Source organism: Xenia sp. Carnegie-2017, unplaced genomic scaffold (assembly GCF_021976095.1).
Source record: "Xenia sp. Carnegie-2017 unplaced genomic scaffold, XeniaSp_v1 HiC_scaffold_14, whole genome shotgun sequence".
Classification (NCBI taxonomy): domain Eukaryota; kingdom Metazoa; phylum Cnidaria; class Anthozoa; order Malacalcyonacea; family Xeniidae; genus Xenia; species Xenia sp. Carnegie-2017.
Genome location: NW_025813447.1, coordinates 13,518,652 through 13,544,570, shown reverse-complemented (window position 1 = coordinate 13,544,570; position 25,919 = coordinate 13,518,652). Strand labels below are relative to the sequence as shown.

The window sequence follows — 25,919 nt, the reverse complement described above, 5'->3', positions numbered from 1 at the left end:
GTCCGGTTCATTGGTCTCATGTCATGGGTCCGGGGTCATGGGTCCGTGTCATGGGTCTGGGGTCATTGGCTCGGTGTCATAGGTCTGGTCATTGGTCTCATGTCATGGGTCCGGGTCACTGGTCTCATGTCATGGGTCCGGGTGTCATGGGTCCGGGTCATTGGTCTGGTGTCATGGGTCCGTGGTCATGGGTCCGGTGTCATTTATCTCATGTCATGGGTCCGGGTCATGGGTCCGTGTCATGGGTCCGTGTCATGTGAGTCCGGGGCATGGGTCCGTGTCATGGTCTGATGTCATGGGTCCGGGGTCATGGGTCCGGTGTCATAAGTCCGGGTTATTGGTCTCATGTCATGGGTCCAGGGTCATGGGTCCGGTGTCATGGGTCCGGGTCATTGGTTCGTGTCATGGGACCGGGTCAAGGCTGGTCTGGTGTCATAGGTCTGGGGCCGCTGGTCTCATGTCATGGGTCCAGGGTCATGGGTCCGTGTCATAGGTCCGTCAGCTGGTCTCATGTCATGGGTCCAGGGTCATTGGTCCGTGTCATGGGTCCGGGTCATGGGTCCGGGTCATGGGTCATTGGTCTAGTGTCATGGGTCCGGGTCATGGTCCGGTGTCATTGTTCAGGAGTCATGGGCCCGGAGTCATGGGTCCAGAATCATTGGTCCGTGTCATGGGTCCGTGTCATGGGTCCGGGTCATTGGTCTGGTGTCATGGGTCCGTGTCATTGGTCTGGAGTCATGGGTCCGGGGTCATGGGTCCGGGTCATTAGTCCGGGGTCATTGGTCCGTGTCATGGGTCTGGGGTCATTGGTCTGGTGTCATGGGTCCGAGTCATGGGTCCGAGTCATGAGTCATGATTTTATAAGAATTTTTATCATTGTTCAAATTATTTATAAATTTTATGTTATTCAACCTTCAGGTACTATAAGTTTATCATAGTCAATTAATTGCAAGTAAAACAGGCAGAGACTTGAGTTCCTTACTAGTTACAAACAAAAGGGAAAAGGATTTTCCAGTTCTGTCGTAATCTTCATGCCTTTGTGCAGGATTCGAGGAATTGCCTGCTCTTGAAATTCTACAAGGCGACTTCTATAGGAGATTTCGACAGCTTCAAAACATTCCTAAAAATAATTTGTATGTTCTTACTTAAGTTATTTGAAGGGTTATTTGATACAACATTTATTAAGACCATTAAGTACATGTTAGATAGAACCAAATAAACATTATATTTAGTTGAGTTTCACTAAAAGAATAACCTAAAGAATATGTGTCAGGTGTCAGTACCTTTAAGTGGCTTTCGTCTTTACCATATTTCATGATTGAGCATAAGGCATTCTCAGCTGAACATTTTATTAATGTATTTTTATCCTTCGTGAGAGACACAAGATCTGATAAGGTTAAGTTTAAAAACTCGCCAGGAATATTAGTTGTGTTTTCAGATATGTAATAAATAGCATCACAAGCAAAAACTCGTATCTCAGTCGACGTATGATGCATACCCTGTTCAAACATAAGACAAAAACGATCAGAAAAAATGTTTCAAAGTGAGAGAAAACAGTTCGTTGTAAGATACCTCCACAAAAGAATTTAGCATTTCTTTAGGAAAACTATTTGTTTCTTTAACAGCAGCATAGCTTAAGCATCGAATAGCAGTTTTACAAATAGGGATCTGAAATTTATATGAAATAATTGAGATGAAGAGAGGATATTGATTGAAAATTGCAAACATTATCAATGAAATAAATGCTAAAATTGCACGATAACATACACGATCATTGGACAAAAGACAATTCACGTGACTCAAGAGCGAATGAAAAACATGGAGTTCAACCAGTATTTGCGAGCAATCATAAATTAAACATGACATCGTTAAAAGTCGTCCGTGTCGTAATGTCCACTCAACAGTAGCATCGTCCACTGAAAAACAAAACATAAATTGATTGTTGTTTTGAAAAGCGTATTTTCAAGGTGAACGACAACTAAATTGTTAAAAACCAAAATTAAGATAGCTATAATTCATACTATATAATTATGAATATTTAACTTTGGTTTGCAATGCGGTTTAGAACTTCAAAATTTTCTTAAAAAGAGCAAATACAGTACTACAGTGCATGGTCAGAATGTAATAGTTCTTAAAGGAAGTGTTTAAAACCAAGAACTTGGGTTAGTGTTGTGGTTTTAAACAGTTCTTCTATAAACTATTACATTATTATTTTGACCATTCACCATTGTATTTGCTCTTTTTAAACATTTTTTAAATTTTTTACCGCGACAAAGTCTCTATTTTACTATTTAGAACTTCTCAGTTGTGATCCATCATGAGAAACACGCTGTTCTAAGAAACATTTAAGTTTATTACCACAAACATCTGTTTTAATGATCTGTAAAAGATGTTCTCTAGGAAGAAATTTCAATAATGCTCCTAAACAGCCAGCAGTAGCCACGCGAATACTTTCCTATCAATATAAATATTTATTTATAGGTACAAAATTTAGAAAAGAATACTTAGTTTGAAAGAAAAACATTTGTCTTACATCACTGTGAGATTGAAGCGTTGTGAAAGCTGTTGTTAAATTATGACGAAGATTTTCACCCATTTTTTCCCCAACACTTAGAATTACACCACGAAATGCTTGTAGTATTGTTTCCCTAAGTAAGGAAAATTTATGTCTAAACATATGCAAGACAATCAATCATCCAACCAATAAACATATTACTAATAAATGGATTCACCTTATCTCATTATCCTTACAATTTTTCACCATGTTATTAAGTTCCATAAATAGTGCGTCAACGCGAGAGTGCAATTGCACTAAATGTTGTAAAGCTGACGATGCCTCGATGCGGACTGTTTTATTGACATCATTTAGAGCTTTTATGAAAGTAGTTTGTAGTTGCGGTAAAAATGCCCTCAATTGACCACCAACCTTAAAAGTGCATAATATAAATATGTAGTTTCACTTTCACATCAATTTAACAAAACTATACCACTTACTTTCATTAATAAAAGTTTCAAAGTTTGCAACACAGCAACTTTCACATTCCAGCTAAAGCGATCTCCAAGTATACGAATTAATGGACCAGTAATATTGATGACAGATGGTTTCAATGCGGATGGTGAGGTTAAATTTATTATCTGCCCTAGGCCTTCGGCTGCTTCTTGCTTCACATCTGGCGGTCCATTTAGAATGCCTTCACGGAATATTGGCAGAAGAGGCGCAACACCCTGCATAAAGATTATATGAAAAGCATGAAAATTTTTTTTTGATAAATTCGACAGTGACGTCACATAAATATAACCTTCTTAGGAAGACAAAATCCGGGTAAATCTCCTTGTACAGCATCACATGTGTATTTGATAGCACAGCGAACGTGAGGAATATGTTCAACTTGCTCAGACGGACTAAGACGCTAAATTGTTGAATGCAATCTCTATGCTTTTAAAACTGCAAGTAATAGATGAATAAAATACATTCTATCAAAAATTGTAAAAAACAGTACTTTGCAAACAGAGTCCAGAGTATTCCAATTGATCTCTAAAAGTTCAACATCTGAGTCGCTGCATCTTTTCAAAATGCATTGCAAAAGCAACGGCATATAAGGAAGCAGGTCATACTTAGTGCAAGCACAGTATGTTAGTAGTAGTCTCATGGCAGCCTGTAAAGAAAAAATACTTGGAATTCGAGTATCACAAGAGCTGCACCAAAGTAAAAACTAACAACCTTTCTTAGTTGCAACGAAACATCACCAGAATACTTAATAAGAATGTCAAGAATTATCTTAGAACCGCGAGTATCGTGAATCGACAAGATCAATGTCTGGGAATTCTCCAAGTCCTTAAAAAATTATTGAAATAAACAGTATGCATTAAAATCATTGAAAATTCACAAAATCGAAGCCACCGAGTAATAACTGAAATATTCAATATAATTTCAAAACTATTCAAACCTGTTTAAGTTGATTTTCATCAGTAGCTTTGCTGAGAGCAGTAATTAAAGCTGTAAGAATTTCATCTAAATAATCCGTTAAAGAATCACCAGCAACGGAAGATATCGATGCGAGAACTTGAGTACTAACTGGAGGTAATATTAACTAAAACATATAAGGACAAAAAAAATACAGAAGAAAAAATTATTATAATGAGAGAAACGTTAGTTAGATCATTACCTGCGGAATAATAAATGGAAGAACTTCTTTACTCCGCACGGCCATCACCTCTCGTAAACCATCCATAGTAACATCATGAAGCGAACTGATAGCCTGATAACGTTAATCAGTTCTATCAAACATTAAACTGACTACAATAAGCTTTACCAAAATCTTAAATCCACTTACAAGTTGCTGTAGCAGATCTGGAATAATGTCGTTCAAAGCTTTTGCACCAATTTTTTTAAAGAGATAATTAAATGTTTCGGCAGCTGAACGTCTGACTTCCGGCAATGGATCACACAACGCTTGACGTACGGTTGGAATAACGGAGTCGATATAGAGCAAAACCTATAAAAATGGTCGTAGTTGAAGAGTTTTAGAGTGAAAATGCGGTAAAGTTGATACAGTGTTAATATAAGGAAAGATAGCGATGATATGATAGAAAACAGAAATATAGTTGCACTAGGAGAGGAAGAGACCAACTATAATAAACAAATCTATACTTTACCTGTTCTTTTGATGTCGATTCAATTATCTCACTTAAGCCAATACATACACCAAGTCGTTTTTCGCGTTCGTTACTCTTTAAACCACGTTCAAAGATTGGAATGATCTCCGGCAAAATTCTTTCACCAAGTTTTCGAACAAGATCGCCAAGGGTCCGCGCAGCTATCTTTTGTTTTATAATTCAAGAAAAAGAATCATTGCAGAGGCAATGCGCACCATATAAAATTGAAAAAAATGATGCATTTCTTTGGCATATATTCCAGTGTATCATAGAATTACCTGCTGTTTATCGTTGCTGCTGCTTGCAAGACAACCCAAGAGGAGAGAAAATAACGTCGATAAAATTTCTCGCAAAACACGAGGAGTGTTGGGAACGACCACTTTCCAGACGTGTAGAGCAGCTTGACGGACTGGTAATGAAACATCAGAACGGCCCATATAAAGGCCAGAAAATACACGATTACGTCGCTCAAAACCCAATCGTTCGATAATGACCTTATTGAAAAAAATTTATAATGGTAAGTTATGCGATACTTCTTCAAATATCGTATAATTTTAAGTTCTTATTTAGCAAACGTTGACATGTGATGAGTATAGTCTGCCGAAATGCATAGTGTCTTTCAGCTTTAAGACAGTTCTTTTAGAACTATTGGGTTTAGTGTTCTGGTTTTAAACAGTTCTTTTAAGTAAAAATAATTCGTAGCTTTCTTAGGAAATTTTCAAATTTTACTAAGGCAAAATAAACGCATTTTTTATGAAAAAAGAAAATTAAATATAATAATTGTCATAACTAATATAAATATGTTGTAGTTAACTTTAAAGTTAACACAACAAACATTTTTACCTACCTTATTAGAATATGTTGTACCAAAATTATCATCTTCTTCACCTTCAGTTGTCATCTTTCCAGTAACTCCTGATATTTTGTACAAAAGATCACCCATTAACTGAACAGAAGACATTCGTATTCTCCAGTTCTCGTTTAAAAGTCCATCTTCCAGTTGAGGAAGAAATACTTCTATCGCAGTGCTGGCATACTGATTTACAATACGTTGACCAGCTTTTAGGGAAGTCTCGCGAACAAACTCAGACTCGTCAGATAAACCCTGAAAGAACCATTTAAGAAAGATTTTAAAAGTGATCAATCTCAAAGAAATTAAAATCAAGTGCATAATTAATTACCAGTGAAAAAACTTCTACAAAAGTCATACTTTTTGCATGCAGGATCAGTGAATACTGCCGAATCACTGATGCAAAAAAAAACTTTACTCAAAATTATAAGAAAGGTATCGAAGTATCGAAGACGTGTTGAAGAGTAAGAATTACCTTGAGTATAGATGGAATAATTTTTCCAACAAAAGACATGAATCTATCACCAAATGTTGATGGTAGATATAGGTACAACATAAGATATCCTTCTCTAATATGAGCAGGAAGGTCAATTTTCTCCGTTGTTGATATTACTTCTGGCATAATTTCACAAAGACGATGAAAACCCAGACCATATAATACTTCACTCAAACCTACAAATAGAAGATAAAATCAAAGTAAAACAAGATAACACATGTTTTAAGTGTCGTTCAATTTTACCAACCTTGAGCAGCTCCAGATCGATCAACACTGCTAGTCTCAGAGACTAAAGTTTCCATAAGCCATGGTAACAAATCCAAACAATTTTCCTCCCCAAGCTCTTTGACAAGTGCACCAAGTGCGCGGGCGGACACAGCACGAACCTCAACATAAAAATAATGAAAATGCAGACATTCATCACGAATGAGCATGCATCACCAAAACACAATGTTTTACCTCAGGAACTGGATCAAGTAAAGCCTGTTTGAGACCAGGGATAACGGAAGATAAATATGGATTGAGATCCTAGATTTCCAATTTGACACAAACTATTACATGAGGCATATATGTATATTAAATTTTTTTAGTTAAAAAAGGCCAAACCTTCTGATCGGTCAAAGAATACATGTTGCCGATAATCTGGGCGGCCATTTTCTTTGTCTCGGTTGATCTTGATGCAAGCGCACGATGGATTATGGGCATTATAATCGCCAATGAGGGAGCGTCAATCACGTGAACAAACGACGTCATCAATAAAACTTGAAGAGCTTCAGTTGTTTTCGAGGTTGGATGACTAAGGGCTTCAAGAAGGACTGAAGATATGGCTAAAAATGCGAGCAACGTATTAAAATAAATAAATTAAAGAAGTAAAGAGTTGCCAGGATTGAGTTTGATATCATACATTCATCAACAACACACTGAAGTAGATGACATGGTTCATTGTTTAGGAGAATTAGTGAATATGAAAATATAACGGTAAGAAAAAGTGTTGGACATAAAAAGTATACATCAGAACCTTGTATTTCCGGATTTCTAATAACAGATCCAATATGATTAAGAGCTTGTGAAGCAGCTTTTTGTACTTTTAAATGGGGGTCAGTTAAAACTTCCAGAAGGCGTGGTACAATGCTTGGTAGACAAGATGACAATTGTTTTGGTGCACAATAAGCCATTGCACCAAGTAATTCCACACTTCCTAAAAATAATATAGATATATGTATACTGTACTATAACATAAATAAATGAATGAAAGAAAATACCAGTCTTTGTTCGCCAAGCATCTTCCGACAAAGCTTTAAGTAATGAAGGTAAAACAAGCTTCACTCCATGACCACTAAGATTTCTCATCATGGCCCGAGCTGTATCATCTGTTGCCTTAAATCCCAAAAATATGAATACGATGGGACATTCATGATTCTCATTATACAAGTACACACAACAATACTCACTAAAAACAAACATATTTTATCATATTTGTTTGACAAGAAGAAGAAAGGTACTTATATACGTAGGTAAACAGAAAAATCTCTCCTTAATGATTTACTTACCTCTCTAACAAACTTATTTCCGTCACCAAAACATAACAACAAAGAAGGAAGAACGTGAATAACATATGGTTCAAATAAACGTCCCAAAATATGACAAAGAAGTTCAAAAGCAAATAGAGCACCTACGGTAAAAAAAAACTAGCAGTTATTTAAAACCAACGATTATAAATACACATTAATTATTATCATTCACCTTCTCTGTGTCTGTAGTTTTTCTTATCTTGAATGGCGTTTTGTAAAGTTGTTATAATATTTTGCTGTTTTAAAGATAAAATCCCCAAACCTTTAACAAAAGACGCAAGACCATAAGCAGCTCCACGGCGTTCACCATAAACTGTGGAATCAAGTAACTATAAAAAGGATTGGCATAGTAAGTGACAACTTAACGTTGATCACAGTTGAAATACCAAAATAAAAAATTGTATTTAATTATATTTCATTAAATCATACAGCAGTAAGTAAATAATTTTGATAGAACGACGCACACAAATCATTACATAGCCAGATATTAAATCCATAAAAGAACAATAAGAAATAAGGCTCAAACCTTAGTAAGTAAATTTTTAATAATATCAGAAGCTTCATCTTTAATGACTGGAACAAGAGGAGGTAAGCATTTTGCAACAGCCTCTTGTACCTAAAGTATAAATCAGACTGTTGTATTAAGATATCTATAGAAGAAGAATAAAAAGTTGACTTACAGGTTGTGATGGAGTAGAAAGAGCACTTAATAATTTCATCACAATTGGTTGAACCTATTAAAACAAAAAGAAGATTAAAAATCGTCCCGTCAAAATCAAACTCTATCATTGACTTCATTTACTTTGGGATCATCTTTATCCAAATGTTTTGCTAGACTTCCCATCAGTATGATGACAGACTGACGAATGACGTCATGTGAAGACGAATCGGGTGCCATATCAAGATAATCTTCGAATATAGCGAGCAAAGATGAAGTGTTTTCCTGTAAAAACATGACATCCGAACAAAAAACAAAAATTTCGTTTGGTTTATAACAGTGCAGCAGTTACAACATAATGAGAAACATCACATTAAGAATATGAATATTGTCTAACCTTTCCCAGATGATTTAAACAAACTAATGCAGCATTTAACATTTCATCACGAACTTTCTCATTTCTATCACCCAATGAAGTCGTCACAAAAAAGGTAAACAATGTGACAGCCTAAGATTTTATTAAATTGGAGTTTATAAACAAAACAAAACAATCCTGAATATAACATTTGTATAAAAGATTCACAAAAGATTCGTTGGATTCAATCAACAAAACCAACAACGACAATGAAATGATATTTGTATCATTATTATAAAGATTACGCACCTCATCATATTTAAATAAAGACGCTATTTTCAATAATGCCACGGCAACCCCTCGTCTCTTCTTCCAGTGATCAGGAAAGGATTCTTCAATTACTCTCCCCAAATTGTCTTGTTTTAAAGCTGGAATCTACATTAACACACAATTGAGGATCAAATGTACTTACACAGAAACATTTGTCACTATAACTTTGCTGTATAGACATTGCTTTACCTTAAAGTACATTGCTTTACCTTAAGGTACACTGCTTTACCTTAAAGTACATTGCTTTACCTTAAGGTACATTGCTTTACCTTAAGGTACATTACCGTACCCTAAGGTACATTGCTTTACTTTAAGATACATTGCTTTACCTTAAGGTACATTGCCTTACCTTAAGGTACATTGCTTTACCTTAAGGTACATTGCTTTACCTTAAGGTACACTGCTTTGTTTAAATGTATTATTATTTATTACTTTACCTCAAGATTTTCGTTGTAAACTTTAATGAGTAGGTGTAATATTTCGTCGGTAATATTTGGATGATACTCTAAAGCTGCTGACAATGCATTACTGGCAGATTGCTGGATATCATCGACGTCGCTAATGATATCACTAACCAGATTATGACAAAGACGTTCTTGTACGTAATATCTCATCTCAGTCCACAGTCTACAGTAAAGTTATTTGAAGTGACGTAATGTAACGCAAAGAAATATGTGATCACTCTAAATGTAAAAACGTCTAATTCATGAAATATAGAGAGGTATGTATAAACCTATCAGCCAGTTTTGCAGTTGAATGATCACCATCAAACTTTGCCACCCAAACTCGTTGAACAAGAGGGAAAACTTGTTGACAATCAGGTTCCATAGGAGTAAGAATGAGATTTAACGTTTTTAGACACTGGACGGCGTTGTAACGTAGTATGGAGATGGGAGACTGAAGACAAGTCAACAAGACCTCAATTTCTTCAAGTGAAGCAATTGTGCAATTTTCCTCACCACTGCCTGATTCGCATAACGCAACCATATTGTCGCAAGCCAAACGCTAAATAAGTCGTTGATTATCAGATAAATTCCTTCGTTACAACAATAAATCAAGATAATCTTACGTGTATTTTTGATGCCGTTGGTTGATCTGAATACGTTTCGATGATTTGTTTCATTAAAATAAGAACATCTTTACGGGGTAGGTTATTTGCACACGTCTACAAAAAAATACAAACATTAAAAATATAATTTAGAGGAACGGAGACTTTTATTAACATACCTCACTGTATCGTTCATCAATATCTCGTTCACTCATCCTCAATGAGCAATGCCGTGAAATTATTATCATAACTTTTTCCTTAGTTCCCAGTTCCATTGGCTGAGGAACATCTTTGATGACACAACGTAGGAGTGGAAAACAAAACGTAAATGTTGTTGAGAGAAGGGTAGTATTGGATCTATTTACAAATAAAAGTACAGGATAGCATACAATCATTATAGTAACGTTTACAACTCATATTAAATCATAGAACATAATAACATAATCGCATATAAGCGAGGATCAAAATCTAATAAACAAAAGCCATATCCCATAAACCTCAGTTTATCTTCAATCATTTCGTATAGATCATTCACAAGTCGTTCCACTCCAACTTTCAGATACTTCTCCGACCATTTTAAATCAAGTTCACATAGACTGCAATGTAACTGTAATATCAACCAAGTAAGCCGTTCACCTTAAAGTATTAAATAAACTATATCACTATTCATTTCCAATACATTTCCATTGCCATTAGCTATAAATCAAATGATAACTCTCACAACATTTCACGAACGGAAATAAAATGAACGTAACGTTATGATTGTGGCTATCTTACTCAGACAGACTGAAAGTTAATTAACGTGATATTTCTTACTCAGACAGACTGAAAGTTAATTAACGTGATATTTCTTACTCAGACAGACTGAAAGTTAATTAACGTGATATTTCTTACTCAGACAGACTGAAAGTTAATTAACGTGATATTTCTTACTCAGACAGACTGAAAGTTAATTAACGTGATATTTCTTATAAAAATGATTATCTAAATGATTTCGAACAGCATCTTACCTAAACATGTTCCACTTTTTTTCCATTAAAAACCACATGAAACAACAATTGAATAATCGAAATGTTAGATGATACATTAAAATAATTTTACCAAAATATTGATGATCTCTTGGGAATACTTGCTTTCCAAGTGTCATAAAAACGCGAGAAACGTGTGGAGCAGCAAGAGGAGATTGGAATAATGACGTCATACATTGGATTAAAATTGGAATGTGATGACGTAATGATGGAGGGTTGGTGGCGATAGTAGATTGAGCCAAACAGCAAACAAGTTTAAATTCTTCATCTAGCTGTAATTGGAACAGAAAAAGGACATAAAGTTTTGATTAATGTCATAAAAGAGTAACAAGAGTTTAAAAATTGTCATTCATTTATATTCACAAAATTATCATTTTATGGCATGAGTAAAACTGTTCATTGATTGGTCACGATCAGTCACACGACTTCCATTCGTACTTTTTGAACTCTCTTTCTCACTTCACTCTCCTGAGCCAACTGAGCCTGCAATATCTCGCGGTCTTTTTTTGTCAGTTGAACATATTCATTTAAACATTTTTTCTTCATTATTTCCTAAACAAAAGTATTTGAATGTGAAAAAATATAGAATATTTTTTTCAAACACTATTCCACTCACATTTCTTAGTTCTATTTCTTCCAGTTGTTCTTCGTAAGAATAAACCTTTGATTCTCGTTTAATATTACTAGATTTCAACGACTCGCGGTACTTCAATCTGTATTGAAATAATTCAACCTTAGTAAGTAAACTTCAATCTGTATTGAAATAATTCAACCTTAGTAAGTAAACTTCAATCTGTATTGAAATAATTCAACCTTAGTAAGTAAACTTCAATCTGTATTGAAATAATTCAACCTTAGTAAGTAAACTTCAATCTGTATTGAAATAATTCAACCTTAGTAAGTAAACTTCAATCTGTATTGAAATAATTCAACCTTAGTAAGTAAACTTCAATCTGTATTGAAATAATTCAACCTTAGTAGGTAAACTTCAATCTGTATTGAAATAATTCAACCTTAGTAAGTAAACTTCAATCTGTATTGAAATAATTCAACCTTAGTAAGTAAACTTCAATCTGTATTGAAATAATTCAACCTTAGTAAGTAAACTTCAATCTGTATTGAAATAATTCAACCTTAGTAAGTAAACTTCAATCTGTATTGAAATAATTCAACCTTAGTAAGTAAACTTCAATCTGTATTGAAATAATTCAGCCTTAGTAAGTAAACTTCAATCTGTATTGAAATAATTCAGCCTTAGTAAGTAAACTTCAATCTGTATTGAAATAATTCAACCTTGGTAAGTAAACTTCAATCTGTATTGAAATAATTCAGCCTTAGTAGGTAAACTTCAATCTGTATTGAAATAATTCAACCTTAGTAAGTAAACTTCAATCTGTATTGAAATAATTCAGCCTTAGTAAGTAAACTTCAATCTGTATTGAAATAATTCAGCCTTAGGAGGTAAACTTCAATCTGTATTGAAATAATTCAGCCTTAGTAAGTAAACTTCAATCTGTATTGAAATAATTCAGCCTTAGTAAGTAAACTTCAATCTGTATTGAAATAATTCAACCTTAGTAAGTAAACTTCAATCTGTATTGAAATAATTCAGCCTTAGTAAGTAAACTTCAATCTGTATTGAAATAATTCAGCCTTAGTAGGTAAACTTCAATCTGTATTGAAATAATTCAGCCTTAGTAAGTAAACTTCAATCTGTATTGAAATAATTCAGCCTTAGTAAGTAAACTTCAATCTGTATTGAAATAATTCAACCTTAGTAAGTAAACTTCAATCTGTATTGAAATAATTCAGCCTTAGTAAGTAAACTTCAATCTGTATTGAAATAATTCAACCTTAGTAAGTAAACTTCAATCTGTATTGAAATAATTCAACCTTAGTAAGTAAACTTCAATCTGTATTGAAATAATTCAACCTTAGTAAGTAAACTTCAATCTGTATTGAAATAATTCAACCTTAGTAAGTAAACTTCAATCTGTATTGAAATAATTCAGCCTTAGTAGGTAAACTTCAATCTGTATTGAAATAATTCAGCCTTAGTAAGTAAACTTCAATCTGTATTGAAATAATTCAACCTTAGTAAGTAAACTTCAATCTGTATTGAAATAATTCAACCTTAGTAAGTAAACTTCAATCTGTATTGAAATAATTCAACCTTAGTAAGTAAACTTCAATATTACTATTTCTAAATAAATACTCACTCTTTCAGTTTAGACCTGTCAAAGAGAACGCCTTCAGGAGTTTTTAAGATACTTATTTCCTCATTGGTTACGTTTTGAAACTTTTCCGAGGTAAAGACATGTATCACGTGGTTTATTATATCATCAAAAAGGACGCTTTCACCAATTTTAATCAAAACACGAACACAGGCCGGTAAATTCTAAAAAGAAAAACATATCTAGAAATGATATATTGATGTGATGATAAGGCAAAAAATAATGTGTAAAATTACAACAGTGATTTTATAATTTTTTAACTAAACAAAGATGAAATAAAAACCTCAAAATTATCACTAGATAAAAGATCTTTCAATATTTTATCTTTCTTCTTCTGTATTAAATCCTTGCCATCAATTATTAATGTCTCCAATAAATCTTGCCAGAGATATGGAGACGTGCTTGCTATAAATAAATCAATGTTGATAATCGATTCAACACAAAGAGAACTTACATTCACTATGAGAAATTCCCACTTACCCAAAGAGGGATGATGGCAATCAAGCAGAACGTCAACAAGAACTTCTTCAACATATGCAATATCCGCGCAATCACTTAAGGGAATGGTGACAATATTGTACAAAACTTCACTCCAAATTTTGGATGGAATCTTTCGATCCAGTTTTTCATCATTCGAAACGTTTAAATTCATATTCTAGTGCAAATAGAGAATGACATTAAATTCAGAAAATCAATCCAACAGGTAAATATCTTACTTCCTGAAAAAACTCTCTGAATTTGTTAAGAAGGATAGATTGCAACCATTTACCACCATCAAAGGCAAGCAAGCAAAGTTTTAAGAAACATGTCTTTCCTAGATGACGTATCTTGTAATTACGATGAGTTAAAGTAAATAACAATCCACAAAACCACCATCTAAGTGACGTGATCCTGAAGAAAAATTTTAACTTCAAATGTAGACTACTACTACCACTATACTATAAAAGTCAATATTAAATACCTGTCTTTCTCTTTGTCATCGTTAACACGAAGAATGAGTTGCTCAAGAATTAAATGAAATTGTCTGAAAACTGAATACAAATCACTTTAAAGAAAGTTGGTGATGAAATTTTCGTTAAAAAACTTTTATACCTTCAACATCCGCAGTGGAAAGGAACTTTGCCGACGAAAACACATGACTTTTTTCACAATAAACGCTGCTCCATAACGAGGGGAACTTATCCTCTTGAAAACAAACAAACAATAAAGAAAATGATTTAAGAAGAACAACAATAATACAGCATTTCGTAACAGACCGTTTTGTAAGCTTACCTAACTCAACATTAAACTGAACCAATTGAAGTAATAACAATAAAGATGTCAAGCTCTCGGATACTATGTTTGCTTGATAACTTTGACTTAAAGCTTTCTCAAATATCTGTGCATAGACAAAATCATAATAAATAAATATTCTATATGATGTAATAAAGTTTGTACAGAATAAACCTTGTAAATATGTGGAACTGCTGACATTGCTTCATTCAAAGTGTTTCCTTCAATTATAGAATAACGATATGACATTATGCAATAAAAGAAATTTCATAATCCAAAACATAACAGTACCACAACAAGATGCTGCAATACAGTTTAAATATCCTCGACGAACAACTGAAGTGGTTTTCTTATTTTCCATAACCTTCTGCAAATAAACATTGATAGTATTATTATAATTTATAATCACATCTTTTCTTTTTTGAGCCATATGTCAACCATACCTCAAACATATTGAAAAGATTCTTTGGAACTTTGTCGTGAAAATGGAAGCACCAACGTTGCAAAACTACCAGAGCCTCAAAAACTACGTTTTCGTTGACTTTAAATAAAAAATATTTTGAATTTTTTTTCAACCACAAAAAGTAAATGCAAGCTACTATTTCACCTTCTTGTTGAAGGACAGTTTCCATTTTCTGTACGACAAAGCATGCTAACTGTTCATGGTGAGAATTACCGTTGACCATATTCTTTTCAGTACAACCAATAGCTAACGTTTGAATAATATTAGAAATATAATAAACTCATAAGAAAAAACATTGACTTAAAAAACCTTTTAAAACAGCAAGACGATCATTCCAGACAGTCAATTTGCCCTCACGACCTGACAAAATTTGAAAAAACTATGCTTAATAATTGGTCAAACTATTTATAACTTCAAATAATTTACCATTTAACACATCAAATAATTGTTCAATAATTTCTTTAATAGCCATCCAATCACTGCATTGTTGAGCAAGATTTTCAAAACATAAAATTGCTTCTTCCCTAATGGTTACATCTTTAGCATGAAGATGCACTGAAATAAGCAAAAATGACGTATGAAGATAAACATGAATATCTTTATTTCGTCAGTAAAAAGTTAAGTATAGATGTGTTTCAGTTGACTGGCAACAAGTACCTGTCAAAGTCTTGCAGAGAACTGTGACATAACGTGATAAGTCAATTGAAACATCTTTAATGAGATATTTAACCGCTAGAAAACAAAAACAGTTCGTATGTTCTTTATTTAAAAAAAAAGCCAAGAATAAATCTTGTCTTCATATAATGAAATTGATAATATTGCACTGTTAAATAACTCACCAGCAATAACCAACTCAGGATTCCGTAGTAATGACTTTTGAACAACAGGTAAAATTTTATCCGCAAATTCTTCATGATTCAGAAGATAAAGAAGTGGGGAACTGTCTCTCTGAAAATAATTTTTTTGCATTTATCATATTTTCTGGCGTTCAACTCGGACACTCTGTTTAATTTCTTAAAAATTGTGAGATTTTATAACGCAGGGAAATATTTTCATTTGGTGAAACAATATAAAATTTTATAACGCTGGGAGATATTTTCATTTGGTGAAACAATATAAAATTTTATAACGCTGGGAGATATTTTCATTTGGTGAAACAATATAAAATTTTATAACGCTGGGAGATATTTTCATTTGGTGAAACAATATAAAATTTTATAACGCTGGGAGATATTTTCATTTGGTGAAACAATATAAAATTTTATAACGCTGGGAGATATTTTCATTTGGTGAAACAATATAAAATTTTATAACGCTGGGAGATATTTTCATTTGGTGAAACAATATAAAATTTTATAACGCTGGGAGATATTTTCATTTGGTGAAACAATATAAAATTTTATAACGCTGGGAGATATTTTCATTTGGTGAAACAATATAAAATTTTATAACGCTGGGAGATATTTTCATTTGGTGAAACAATATAAAATTTTATAACGCTGGGAGATATTTTCATTTGGTGAAACAATATAAAATTTTATAACGCTGGGAGATATTTTCATTTGGTGAAACAATATAAAATTTTATAACGCTGGGAGATATTTTCATTTGGTGAAACAATATAAAATTTTATAACGCTGGGAGATATTTTCATTTGGTGAAACAATATAAAATTTTATAACGCTGGGAGATATTTTCATTTGGTGAAACAATATAAAATTTTATAACGCTGGGAGATATTTTCATTTGGTGAAACAATATAAAATTTTATAACGCTGGGAGATATTTTCATTTGGTGAAACAATATAAAATTTTATAACGCTGGGAGATATTTTCATTTGGTGAAACAATATAAAACTTTCCATCCAGTTTGCGTACAAATAAAAGATACGTTAAATATGTTACAACAAAATTGATTTTTCACTAAACTTTAACAAAAATATCAAGTATTGGTCGTATTTGCTAAATGCCTTTTAAGACTATTGTACTTTTTAATTTTAACGATTTCAAACGTAAAGATATTAGCTTTAGGTCATAAAATGGTAATACATTAGCTTTAGGTCATACAATGGTAATACATTAGCTTTAGGTCATAAAATGGTAATACATCAGCTTTAGGTCATAAAATGGTAATACATTAGCTTTAGGTCATAAAATGGTAATACATTAGCTTTAGGTCATAAAATGGTAATACATTAGCTTTAGGTCATAAAATGGTTATACATCAGCTTTAGGTCATAAAATGGTAATACATTAGCTTTAGGTCATACAATGGTAATACATTAGCTTTAGGTCATAAAATGGTAATACATTAGCTTTAGGTCATAAAATGGTAATACATTAGCTTTAGGTCATAAAATGGTAATACATTAGCTTTAGGTCATAAAATGGTAATACATTAGCTTTAGGTCATAAAATGGTAATACATCAGCTTTAGGTCATAAAATGGTAATACATTAGCTTTAGGTCATAAAATGGTAATACATTAGCTTTAGGTCATAAAATGGTAATACATTAGCTTTAGGTCATAAAATGGTAATACATCGCTTTAGGTCATAAAATGGTAATACATCAGCTTTAGGTCATACAATGGTAATACATTAGCTTTAGGTCATAAAATGGTAATACATTAGCTTTAGGTCATACAATGGTAATACATTAGCTTTAGGTCATACAATGGTAATACATTAGCTTTAGGTCATACAATGGTAATACATTAGCTTTAGGTCATACAATGGTAATATATTAGCTTTAGGTCATACAATGGTAATACATTAGCTTTAGGTCATAAAATGGTAATACATTAGCTTTAGGTCATAAAATGGTAATACATTAGCTTTAGGTCATAAAATGGTAATACACGACAGCTATTTTTATTTAACTTTTTACTCCAAAACGTTTTTTCATTGTTGCTGTCTAGTTAATAAGCTATAAAATTCTGCAAACTGACCATGATCCAATTTGAAAAAACATTTAGTTATATCATATTGATGTCTGTAATGTAAAATGTTAAAAGACCATTCATAGATATGAAAAACTTCTCACAATGTACGTAATGGTCTGAATTACCTAAATTTTGCATGTTATTTTTTGCCTGAGTACAATAAGGTGCCGACAAAATTTGTCGCATTTTTTTCTCAAGGTCAAAGGCAAACATTTCATTTTTGTGAACACCAAACATATGGAGCCTTTTTTATTAATGTTTTCTTCGTTGTTAAAGACTTTCATCACAAATCATTGACAAGCACTAGGGAGAGTGAAGGAGGTAGGTTGCTTCAACCCAAATATTTTTATATGCTATTATAATAAATGGTGGAATAACAAAAGTGTAAAATACTAATGCACACTCCATAGCCTAGTAATAGTTTTACGTACCAAATGGCATATACTTGCTCTTTTTTTACCAGTAAAGATGCTGTTTACATAAAGATCAACTGCTTTTTCCTTTTCAATGAATTGAAAAAAGTCAAATGTTATTGAAATTGTCTAAAAATGAAAAAATTCAATTATTTTTACCTTGTATGTATGGAAGATGTCGCCATGCTCCATTTTACAACAGAAGCTAAATATTTCACTCATAGTTCGTAAATACACCTGAAAAATTATAATGACTTAACATGTAACATGCACAAATACCATGAAAATGTTCTTGGTATTTGACATGACTTACAACAGAGGGATTTGATGAGAATATTTCCTCCAAGTAAGACGACATAGCATCTGGATTCTACACATGAACATATATTTATTAAGTAGCATTTGGTGGATATTTACAATATGTGATAGTCTTTGTTATTCTATGTTTATTGCATGGTGGAATTATGACATGGAGTTGGCTTGGCCCAGCTTTATAGTTAGGCAGGTATGACATAACATAACAATAACAAGATATACAGTCTTCAATGTATTTGGATACTCAGCTTTAAGTCATATTTGCTTGAACAAATATTTCAGAAGTCATTATATGTTCAATGGGAAATATGAGCTTGCTTAAAGATGAGCCAATTACCAGGACAAGCAGACAATTTCAAGTAAAACAAAATAAAACAAATTCCGAAAAGGGACATCTCGTTTTCTTGATATTCAAGATAGTACAAGAGTTTGAAACAAAAGATGGACTTATGAGTCTTTAAGTCTGATGATGTCTTTGGAATAAAGATGAAATATTACACCATCTTTTGTTTCAAACTCTCATACTATCTTGAATATCAAGAAAACAAGATGTCCTTTCGAATTTGTTTTATTTTGTATTAAAGATGAGCCAGTTCTATAAACTAGCCACAAACAAATTCCTCACTATCCCTTTTTATGAGAGACAAAGCATAAATTTTTACTTGTTTAAGAGCTTTATGAAACCATTTCTTTGAGGCAACTTGGACACTTGAACATCCAGCAAAAACAGTACAAAGTAAGATAGACTGAGAATAAACAAACTTCTTCAACAATTGATGATCCTTTTGATTGGCAAAGATGTAGGGAGTAAGCAAACAACTCCATTTGAATGGTGCTAGGAAACATTTTGATAAACTAAACAAAAGATGAAGGTTGAAATTAAGCTCATTTCAACAACTGGACTTCAACAAACAATCTAAAAACCTTCTGTCAGGTTTTATGTTTTTTACTATATCATACAACATTTTGACAAATGGTTCTTGAAATGCAACGGCTAAATAATAAAATAAAACAAGAGTTATTTTATGTTTATTAAGAATCATATAAGGTTCACTAAAAATAATGTCAAAACTTACAATGTTGCTTCATTACTGCTTTTATAGATTCAATTACCAAAAATCTTGAATAGTTATCACTAGGCATAAGAGTTCACACATCAATTTTAAAAGCACCTACTCATCAAAAGTCTTCTTAATTAATTATTATAGGACATACTTGTATAAATATAATGTTGCTTCAATGATTTTAGCCATGGCCTTCACACCAAACTGGGAAAATTCTGAAGTCATAAATGAGCCAAATTTTCAAAGAAAAATTTATGGATTGTAATTTCAAATCCTGATTTCAAATTATAAAACTAACAAATGAAAATTTTGTCTTCTCATCAGCTTCATTAAGACTGGAAGGTTTGTTTTGTGCACCCAACTTGAAACAAGTAGGTGCTGTAGGTGTTTATGTGAAGAAATATGAAGTGAGTGAGCAAAATTTCAAGTCTGGGGCTTCATCAATTATCAAAATGATTATTATTTCTAAGCTTGCAAAAGTATAAAGCAATATAGAAAGTGGAAATAAAAATATCATTACAAATTTGCTTTCTTGTTGTTAAGATAACATAATATAACTTAGATTGAATTTATAAATCTAGTTAGTGCACACGTCTTATAAAGCAACAAGAAACTATAATGGTTTTCAACACTGAAAAATGAACCACCAGAAGTGTTTTAATTAATTTTACAGAAATTTACAAGTCAAATGAACACAAACATCAAATTTATGGATGGATCAAGATTTTCAGAAGTAAACAGTAAAACTGCTATAACATCTTGACAACAACACTGACCTTTCATTTCTATGCATGGATATAGCCATTCTACAAACACAATTTTTCGTTGTCTAATTTTCGGGGATGCCACACTTTCTATACAGCGTACAAGAATATTTTCCATCTGGAAAAAAAGAATTTAGTAACGTAAAATTAAATTTTTCAAAACCAATAATTACAGTGACATCCATCTCTATGGCTTTAAAAATTACAATGTTTTAAAGGCACGTTTTACCTTTGTTCGACTGTCCGCCATGATGCAACTCTGACCTCAACGGATTAAAAAAACTGAAGTGATGTATCAAATATTTGTAAACCACTGAACCGTTCCTCAAATTGTTCAATGAAAACATGAACTGTTAAACATTGAATCGAGTAGCAAAACGAAATAAGACGTAGAAATTTAGCCCTCCGACTACGATGATAATAGTTAGTAAAAAGATTTTTAATAAGTTAATAATGCGCAAGTGTGTGACAAAGTTTTCAAAAATGTCTTCGTTCATCTCATTGCTCTTGTCTTCTTCAGAAATTCACCATTCACCTTGATCTTTATTTTGAAACTTTATACTGTAAGTTTTGTAAACTTTTAATAAATGTACATGGAAATTACCATGACATTAAATTATCATGACGTAAGCGATCTGCAGGTCATGTGTAACACCAACAAAACAAGTTGAGAAATTTGTGAGCGTCAAAATAAGTACTTCGAAGTTTCATTAACGAAAAAAAAATTGTTTTTGCCAGCTTGTCTACATCGTTTTATCTATGATTTTCACAGATTCCTACCGCTGCAAAAATAGTTCAATGTATATTCCTAGTGTAAGGAAGTGTATATATAAAAGAACCACTGATTATTGGATCATAGGAACTAAACTCGTGAAAGAGGTTTGCCAATCGACACAGGCTGTTTGTTCTCCGTATAGAAGAGTGGATGTACGCTATAGTGTATGACAATTTCAGACAATCTGTCGAAACTTAGTTTGCCAATAAGAAATTTTCCCGAAGACGATATCTCGATTGGAAAGTGATGAACTCTAAAATAGAAATAACATTATTTAAAAGTCAAAGAATATAATAAATACAATGTACCTTACTTGTCAATAAATTTGACGGAAAGCGCATATGACGAAACCTGAAAAAATAAGAAATAATCATTCAACTACTTATTGAAAAATTAGCTCTTTCAGACAAATTGTGCTCTAAAACTAACTCTTTGAACGCTTTCTCTAAGAATGAAATCCAGATGTTTTCCTCGCTACAACAAAACAAACAAAATGAAATAAGAATTAAATTGTTTTAATTTCTTATTTAATAGACACTTTTTTTGTACCTTCTCAAATAGATCTTCACATTCTACTCTAGACATTTTACCGCAAAACCACGATTTATTTCCACCTGCAAAAGATTATTGAAAAGTTATGATACTTGACAAATGCACAAATTGATGCAAATTGATGGAAATCATCATTGAAATGCTTTACCAAGTCGTGAGATCTCTAAATTCTTTTCATCAATACATTCCTAGAAATAACACATCATATATCATTCTTTTCAAAACCACTATTTAACGTCTAATTTAATTCAACTCTACAAAACTTTAGACTAAACGATCAGCTCACTCTATCATTTAGACACCAGTACATTGCAGGAACCCAGCCCTCGACACCTTTGAGTTCAATAAACCACCATCCAGTGTTAGTTTTTTTGACCAAGCGTCCAGTATCCCCCTTCTGAAATTTCAGCAAATCTGTTTGGCCCGAATTATAGTCGACTAAAGCTTTTATAAATTGTTCGCCGTTTACTCCTGTAGATAGAAATGAAATATGACGGTGTTTGACAATATAAAATTCAAACTTGACATCGCATTAAATCTAACCTGCTCTGACAGTAGTCCTAGGGACTGGGATGGGTTTTCTGAAGGAAGGTGGAGATGTAAACCTTGGTAAGACCTTCAACGGTGTCGTATCATCTTCAATCGTACATTGTGCATCAAGAGATTCAGCAACATTAGATGGATGTAGAAGTTCAGGACATAAGAGATCGGAGGGTATGAGACCTTCCTTATAAGGTGGGTTTAAGGTAGCTACTTTCCACATCAAACCATCAGGCATAACTGACATCACTTGAACCATCTCGCCTTGACGTAAAGACAGCCCGTTACCATAGTAATCCTTCCTTGTCACGTGTACATTGATAGCCTGAAGAATACGTAGGTTATACAAGAACATTATAAGATAATGGCCACTGTTGTGTTTATAGATGAAACAGTCCTTTTTTTATTTTATCATTATGAAAACAGCAGTGTATTAACAACCTCTGCTTTCTGGCCATCTAAATAATGGGGAGTACCATCTTTGATGACAGGAACGTTTACATATTTTATCTAAAAAGCAAATGGGACATATTACTAGAGTTTATATTACAAGAGTTTATATTACAAGAGTTTGCCTCATGCTAGTTATGGCCCTGTAGTCTAAAAAATTATGATGTTTGCTTAGAAACTTTTATGATAAATTATGTTATACCTCTCACCTCACTATTTTCTCTTTGATTGTTGTTTGGTTCTTGAGTTTGAGGTTCTTTTCTAAAATAAAAAAATGAAAGGTAAGATGATGAGAGTGGTTTCAATATCAACATTATTTGAGAAATTATGCTGACTGTTCCACCTCAAATTTTTTGGTATAATCTTTGTGTATTTGACAACACTAAACAAAAATTTGAAGAGTGTATACGTAAGTTCAAACAGTAATGAAATAAGATCACTAAAAACATTACCTATGAGGTGGTGTAAACCTCTCAGGTTCTACTTGGTTGTAGTCATCAACTAAAATTGAAACAGTCTGCATTTTGGAATATATTACAATTGACTTATTGAAATGTCAAAATACTTACTACTTTCATATATCTGACTTTCAATACTTTTAGAAGATCCTCTAAACATAAAAGCCAATGTTGAAAAATTTGTACAACAACTACAAAATACATTATCGTTCATTATCATTCATGTTTCCTTAATATAAAAAACTAACATCCGTGGAGGAGTTCTTCGCTGGGAATATTTCTTGAAAGATGACATAATAGCTTTTCTGTACACATTCATGGGGTCCTACAAAAAAAAAAAACAACAAAGTTAACATTGCAAAAAAAACATACAAACAAAGTGCTTAACAAACTTCGTAGTAATGTGAGTTATCCTTAATGGCCAAAGTTGAAGAAGGACAAAGACCAGTCATGCCATTAAATCTAAAAACAAATTAAAATTATAAATTGATTATGAAATTTTCTATATTGTCAAAAATAACATTCTACCTCACTTTCCACCATCCAGTCTTACTGATAGCAAGAATTTCAACTTCATCTCCAACCTGAAAACTTATTTCATCAGGCGACTGTGCTTTGTAACTGCTAATGGCAGTATAAATATCTGAAAACAATAAATTATATGAGATAATTCACAATGCAAACATTTGCACTTTCTGTTTTTCTGAGTTTTCATGTAAGATTTGAAAATGAGATTGCTATCACACACTTTATGTTACCATACATATGTTGACTTGTTGAAAATGAAATAGTATTAAGTCCAATATCTTTTAAAACATACAATTGGGTCCACTGGCCTTTTGCCATTCATCCTGAATATTTTCACCATCCACATGTTGCAAATAAGTTGCTGGAGCAAAACCTGTTACTCCCATTTCATTTGAGACAAGCCACCATCCTTGATTTTATAAATAAGATTCAGTTTGTTGACTAACGTTTGGGAAATACATATGAATTTAAGGAGCTATCAAACATACCAGATGCATTTTTCTCAATAACAGTCACAACTTCATCTTTTTTAACCGAAAGTTCATCAACACCATCAGTATGAAAGTCTTCGATTGAAACATACTGATCCTGAACTAATTCATCTATTATTTAATCACAAAGATGTAATGAGTAAAAAATAGTTTAATGTAAAACAAAAAGTTCAAATAACAAACTTGTGTTTCTGTCAGTGTGATCTTTTCCAAGGTTTTCTTGCTTCTTGGTACTAAAATGAAAAACTTGATTGTTTTAAACAACTTTTAAAACAAAGGAATGTTCGTTGTGACTAATAACTTACTCAACTTCTTGATAAGCTTCACCTTGAATAACATCTGTTTCTAGTTGATCAAAGAATTTTAAAATAACATCTTTCTCTGCAATAACTTTTAGAAGAACTTTGATTTTCTACAATGCAATTGAAGACAATAACTGATAAATAAAAAGTTTCACAAGCGATTTTCAAAAGTACAGTATGTCTAAAGAGATCCAAGGTAGGTCAGAATACATTACTGAAAATATATTTTCATTTTAATACAATATACTTAAACATTCTTAACAAATTTCTAATCAACAGCTTTGTAAAAAAAGACTTTTGAATTTAAAATGAGCATCTATAATTTACTTTGACCTACCCGAGATTGGCAATTTCACTAGAAATTAATAAACCTGGCAATATTCTGTCATTTGTTTTAACTCCTTGTTCATTCCCAGTCTTAGCAGTTTGCGGCCACAATGATAAAACCTGGCAACTGTCAAAGAATTATTCCTTACCACAGATGGCTAGTTACAGTTGAGTGGTTAAATAATTAATTTACCAGGTAACTCAGGAAGTATTAGAACACTTTGGTAGCTGTCTTCAACAACTTGTTTTAGAACAGTCTAAAAAAACCTCCAAAAATTAGCAAAACATGAGTTCAATTTCTTACTTTTTATAAATTATACATTCTAAAGGTCAAACAGATAAAAGTAAATTGAATACAACATTGCATTGAAATCACAAAAATTATCAATCTTTCACAGTTTTGAACTTACATGAAAATCAAATAACATGCTATATCTTCTGAAGATTACATGTTCGCGACCATTTTCGTAAGTAACTTTTATTACATATTCCTAAAATAAGTTAATGAAATAATGATATAACTAAAATATATGTACTAAAACTGTATGACCTGTAGACATATGCTGGCTAACTCCATTGGTCAGGTCTCAATGCATTTTAACAACATGTGTTAACATACTTAATACCAGTGTATATAAAAAATAAAAATAGCAGAATGAACATTGCACGTAATTTCAGGTGTTTGTATAAATAAAATTGACTTATGCTTGTCACTTATTTTGAGAATTGAGATATCATGCATCTGAAATTTGAGCACCCCAGGCAAAAATACAACACATTTGAGAGAGATAGTTGCTTGCGTTACAAAGCAAAATCTTACATAATGCTCTTGAAATGTTCCTTTCCGAGGTTTTTCAACTCCAGTGACTCGAATATCTTTGATAACACTTTCTGCCATTAGCTCGACCACTACTATCGTTTAATGAGAATACGAAATGCTTTTCAAATAGCAAACATTCTATATTTATGTCATTTTAGTCACGCAAATACACGCACTAAAGGTAAACAATTATTATCACTTTTCTATAATAATTG

The 25,919-nt window shown here is 32.5% G+C and overlaps 2 protein-coding genes across 3 annotated transcripts; both read right to left on the bottom strand.

Annotated features, from left to right (window-relative positions):
* Positions 1-850: 850 nt before the first annotated feature.
* On the bottom strand, positions 851-20,791 carry LOC124433825 (eIF-2-alpha kinase activator GCN1-like). Of its 2 annotated transcripts, XM_046983622.1 has the most exons (62): positions 20,691-20,791; positions 20,474-20,579; positions 19,849-19,912; positions 19,710-19,768; positions 19,558-19,627; positions 19,296-19,488; positions 18,632-18,688; positions 18,478-18,555; positions 18,337-18,405; positions 15,801-15,909; positions 15,619-15,693; positions 15,388-15,516; positions 15,271-15,321; positions 15,106-15,207; positions 14,942-15,039; positions 14,790-14,865; positions 14,673-14,719; positions 14,499-14,604; positions 14,319-14,411; positions 14,188-14,257; positions 13,943-14,117; positions 13,707-13,881; positions 13,510-13,631; positions 13,212-13,390; positions 11,609-11,705; positions 11,431-11,544; positions 11,066-11,264; positions 10,462-10,600; positions 10,144-10,321; positions 9,986-10,081; positions 9,650-9,921; positions 9,354-9,543; positions 8,896-9,021; positions 8,629-8,739; positions 8,376-8,516; positions 8,254-8,307; positions 8,100-8,189; positions 7,746-7,902; positions 7,553-7,674; positions 7,265-7,379; positions 7,021-7,200; positions 6,609-6,829; positions 6,462-6,530; positions 6,250-6,388; positions 5,982-6,178; positions 5,504-5,761; positions 4,935-5,150; positions 4,657-4,821; positions 4,335-4,496; positions 4,167-4,259; positions 3,948-4,091; positions 3,722-3,835; positions 3,501-3,656; positions 3,300-3,410; positions 2,995-3,225; positions 2,733-2,926; positions 2,534-2,648; positions 2,359-2,455; positions 1,768-1,916; positions 1,573-1,668; positions 1,284-1,499; positions 851-1,120 (listed from the first exon to the last, which is right to left on the bottom strand). In XM_046983622.1, exons 1-62 carry the CDS (start codon positions 20,709-20,711, stop codon positions 986-988), a joined length of 7,983 nt encoding a protein of 2,660 aa, XP_046839578.1. In that variant the 5' UTR covers positions 20,712-20,791; the 3' UTR covers positions 851-985. The 2 variants fall into 2 exon arrangements, with proteins under 2 accessions (XP_046839578.1, XP_046839577.1); XM_046983621.1 differs by having other exon boundaries at positions 14,942-15,207.
* Positions 20,792-21,152: 361 nt separating this feature from the next.
* LOC124433826 lies at positions 21,153-25,918 on the bottom strand. Its single transcript, XM_046983623.1, has 23 exons — positions 25,705-25,918; positions 25,295-25,375; positions 25,078-25,141; positions 24,929-25,011; positions 24,561-24,667; positions 24,439-24,488; positions 24,253-24,366; positions 24,057-24,173; positions 23,765-23,879; positions 23,629-23,698; positions 23,485-23,561; positions 23,348-23,388; positions 23,231-23,279; positions 23,122-23,160; positions 22,988-23,039; positions 22,770-22,838; positions 22,332-22,653; positions 22,075-22,259; positions 21,937-21,976; positions 21,786-21,850; positions 21,666-21,710; positions 21,550-21,587; positions 21,153-21,489 (listed from the first exon to the last, which is right to left on the bottom strand). Exons 1-23 carry the CDS (start codon positions 25,780-25,782, stop codon positions 21,324-21,326), a joined length of 2,067 nt encoding a protein of 688 aa, XP_046839579.1. The 5' UTR covers positions 25,783-25,918; the 3' UTR covers positions 21,153-21,323.
* Between the last annotated feature and the right edge of the window lies 1 nt (position 25,919).

Excerpts from the sequence above, each read along its gene's own strand:
- LOC124433825 (XM_046983621.1), bottom strand. The coding sequence starts at position 20,711 with ATGGCGGACAGTCGAACAAAG. Across the intron at positions 18,689-19,295 it reads TTCATAAAGCTCTTAAACAA|AATCCAGATGCTATGTCGTC; the intron begins GTAAAAATTTAT and ends GTTCATGTGTAG. Across the intron at positions 4,092-4,166 it reads TTCCATTTATTATTCCGCAG|TTAATATTACCTCCAGTTAG; the intron begins GTAATGATCTAA and ends TATATGTTTTAG.
- LOC124433826 (XM_046983623.1), bottom strand. The coding sequence starts at position 25,782 with ATGGCAGAAAGTGTTATCAAAGATATTCGAGTCACTGGAGTTGAAAAA. Across the intron at positions 25,012-25,077 it reads AATACTTCCTGAGTTACCTG|TTGCCAGGTTTTATCATTGT; the intron begins GTAAATTAATTA and ends ATTCTTTGACAG. Across the intron at positions 23,161-23,230 it reads AGGTTTACACCACCTCATAG|TGTTGTCAAATACACAAAGA; the intron begins GTAATGTTTTTA and ends ATTTTTGTTTAG.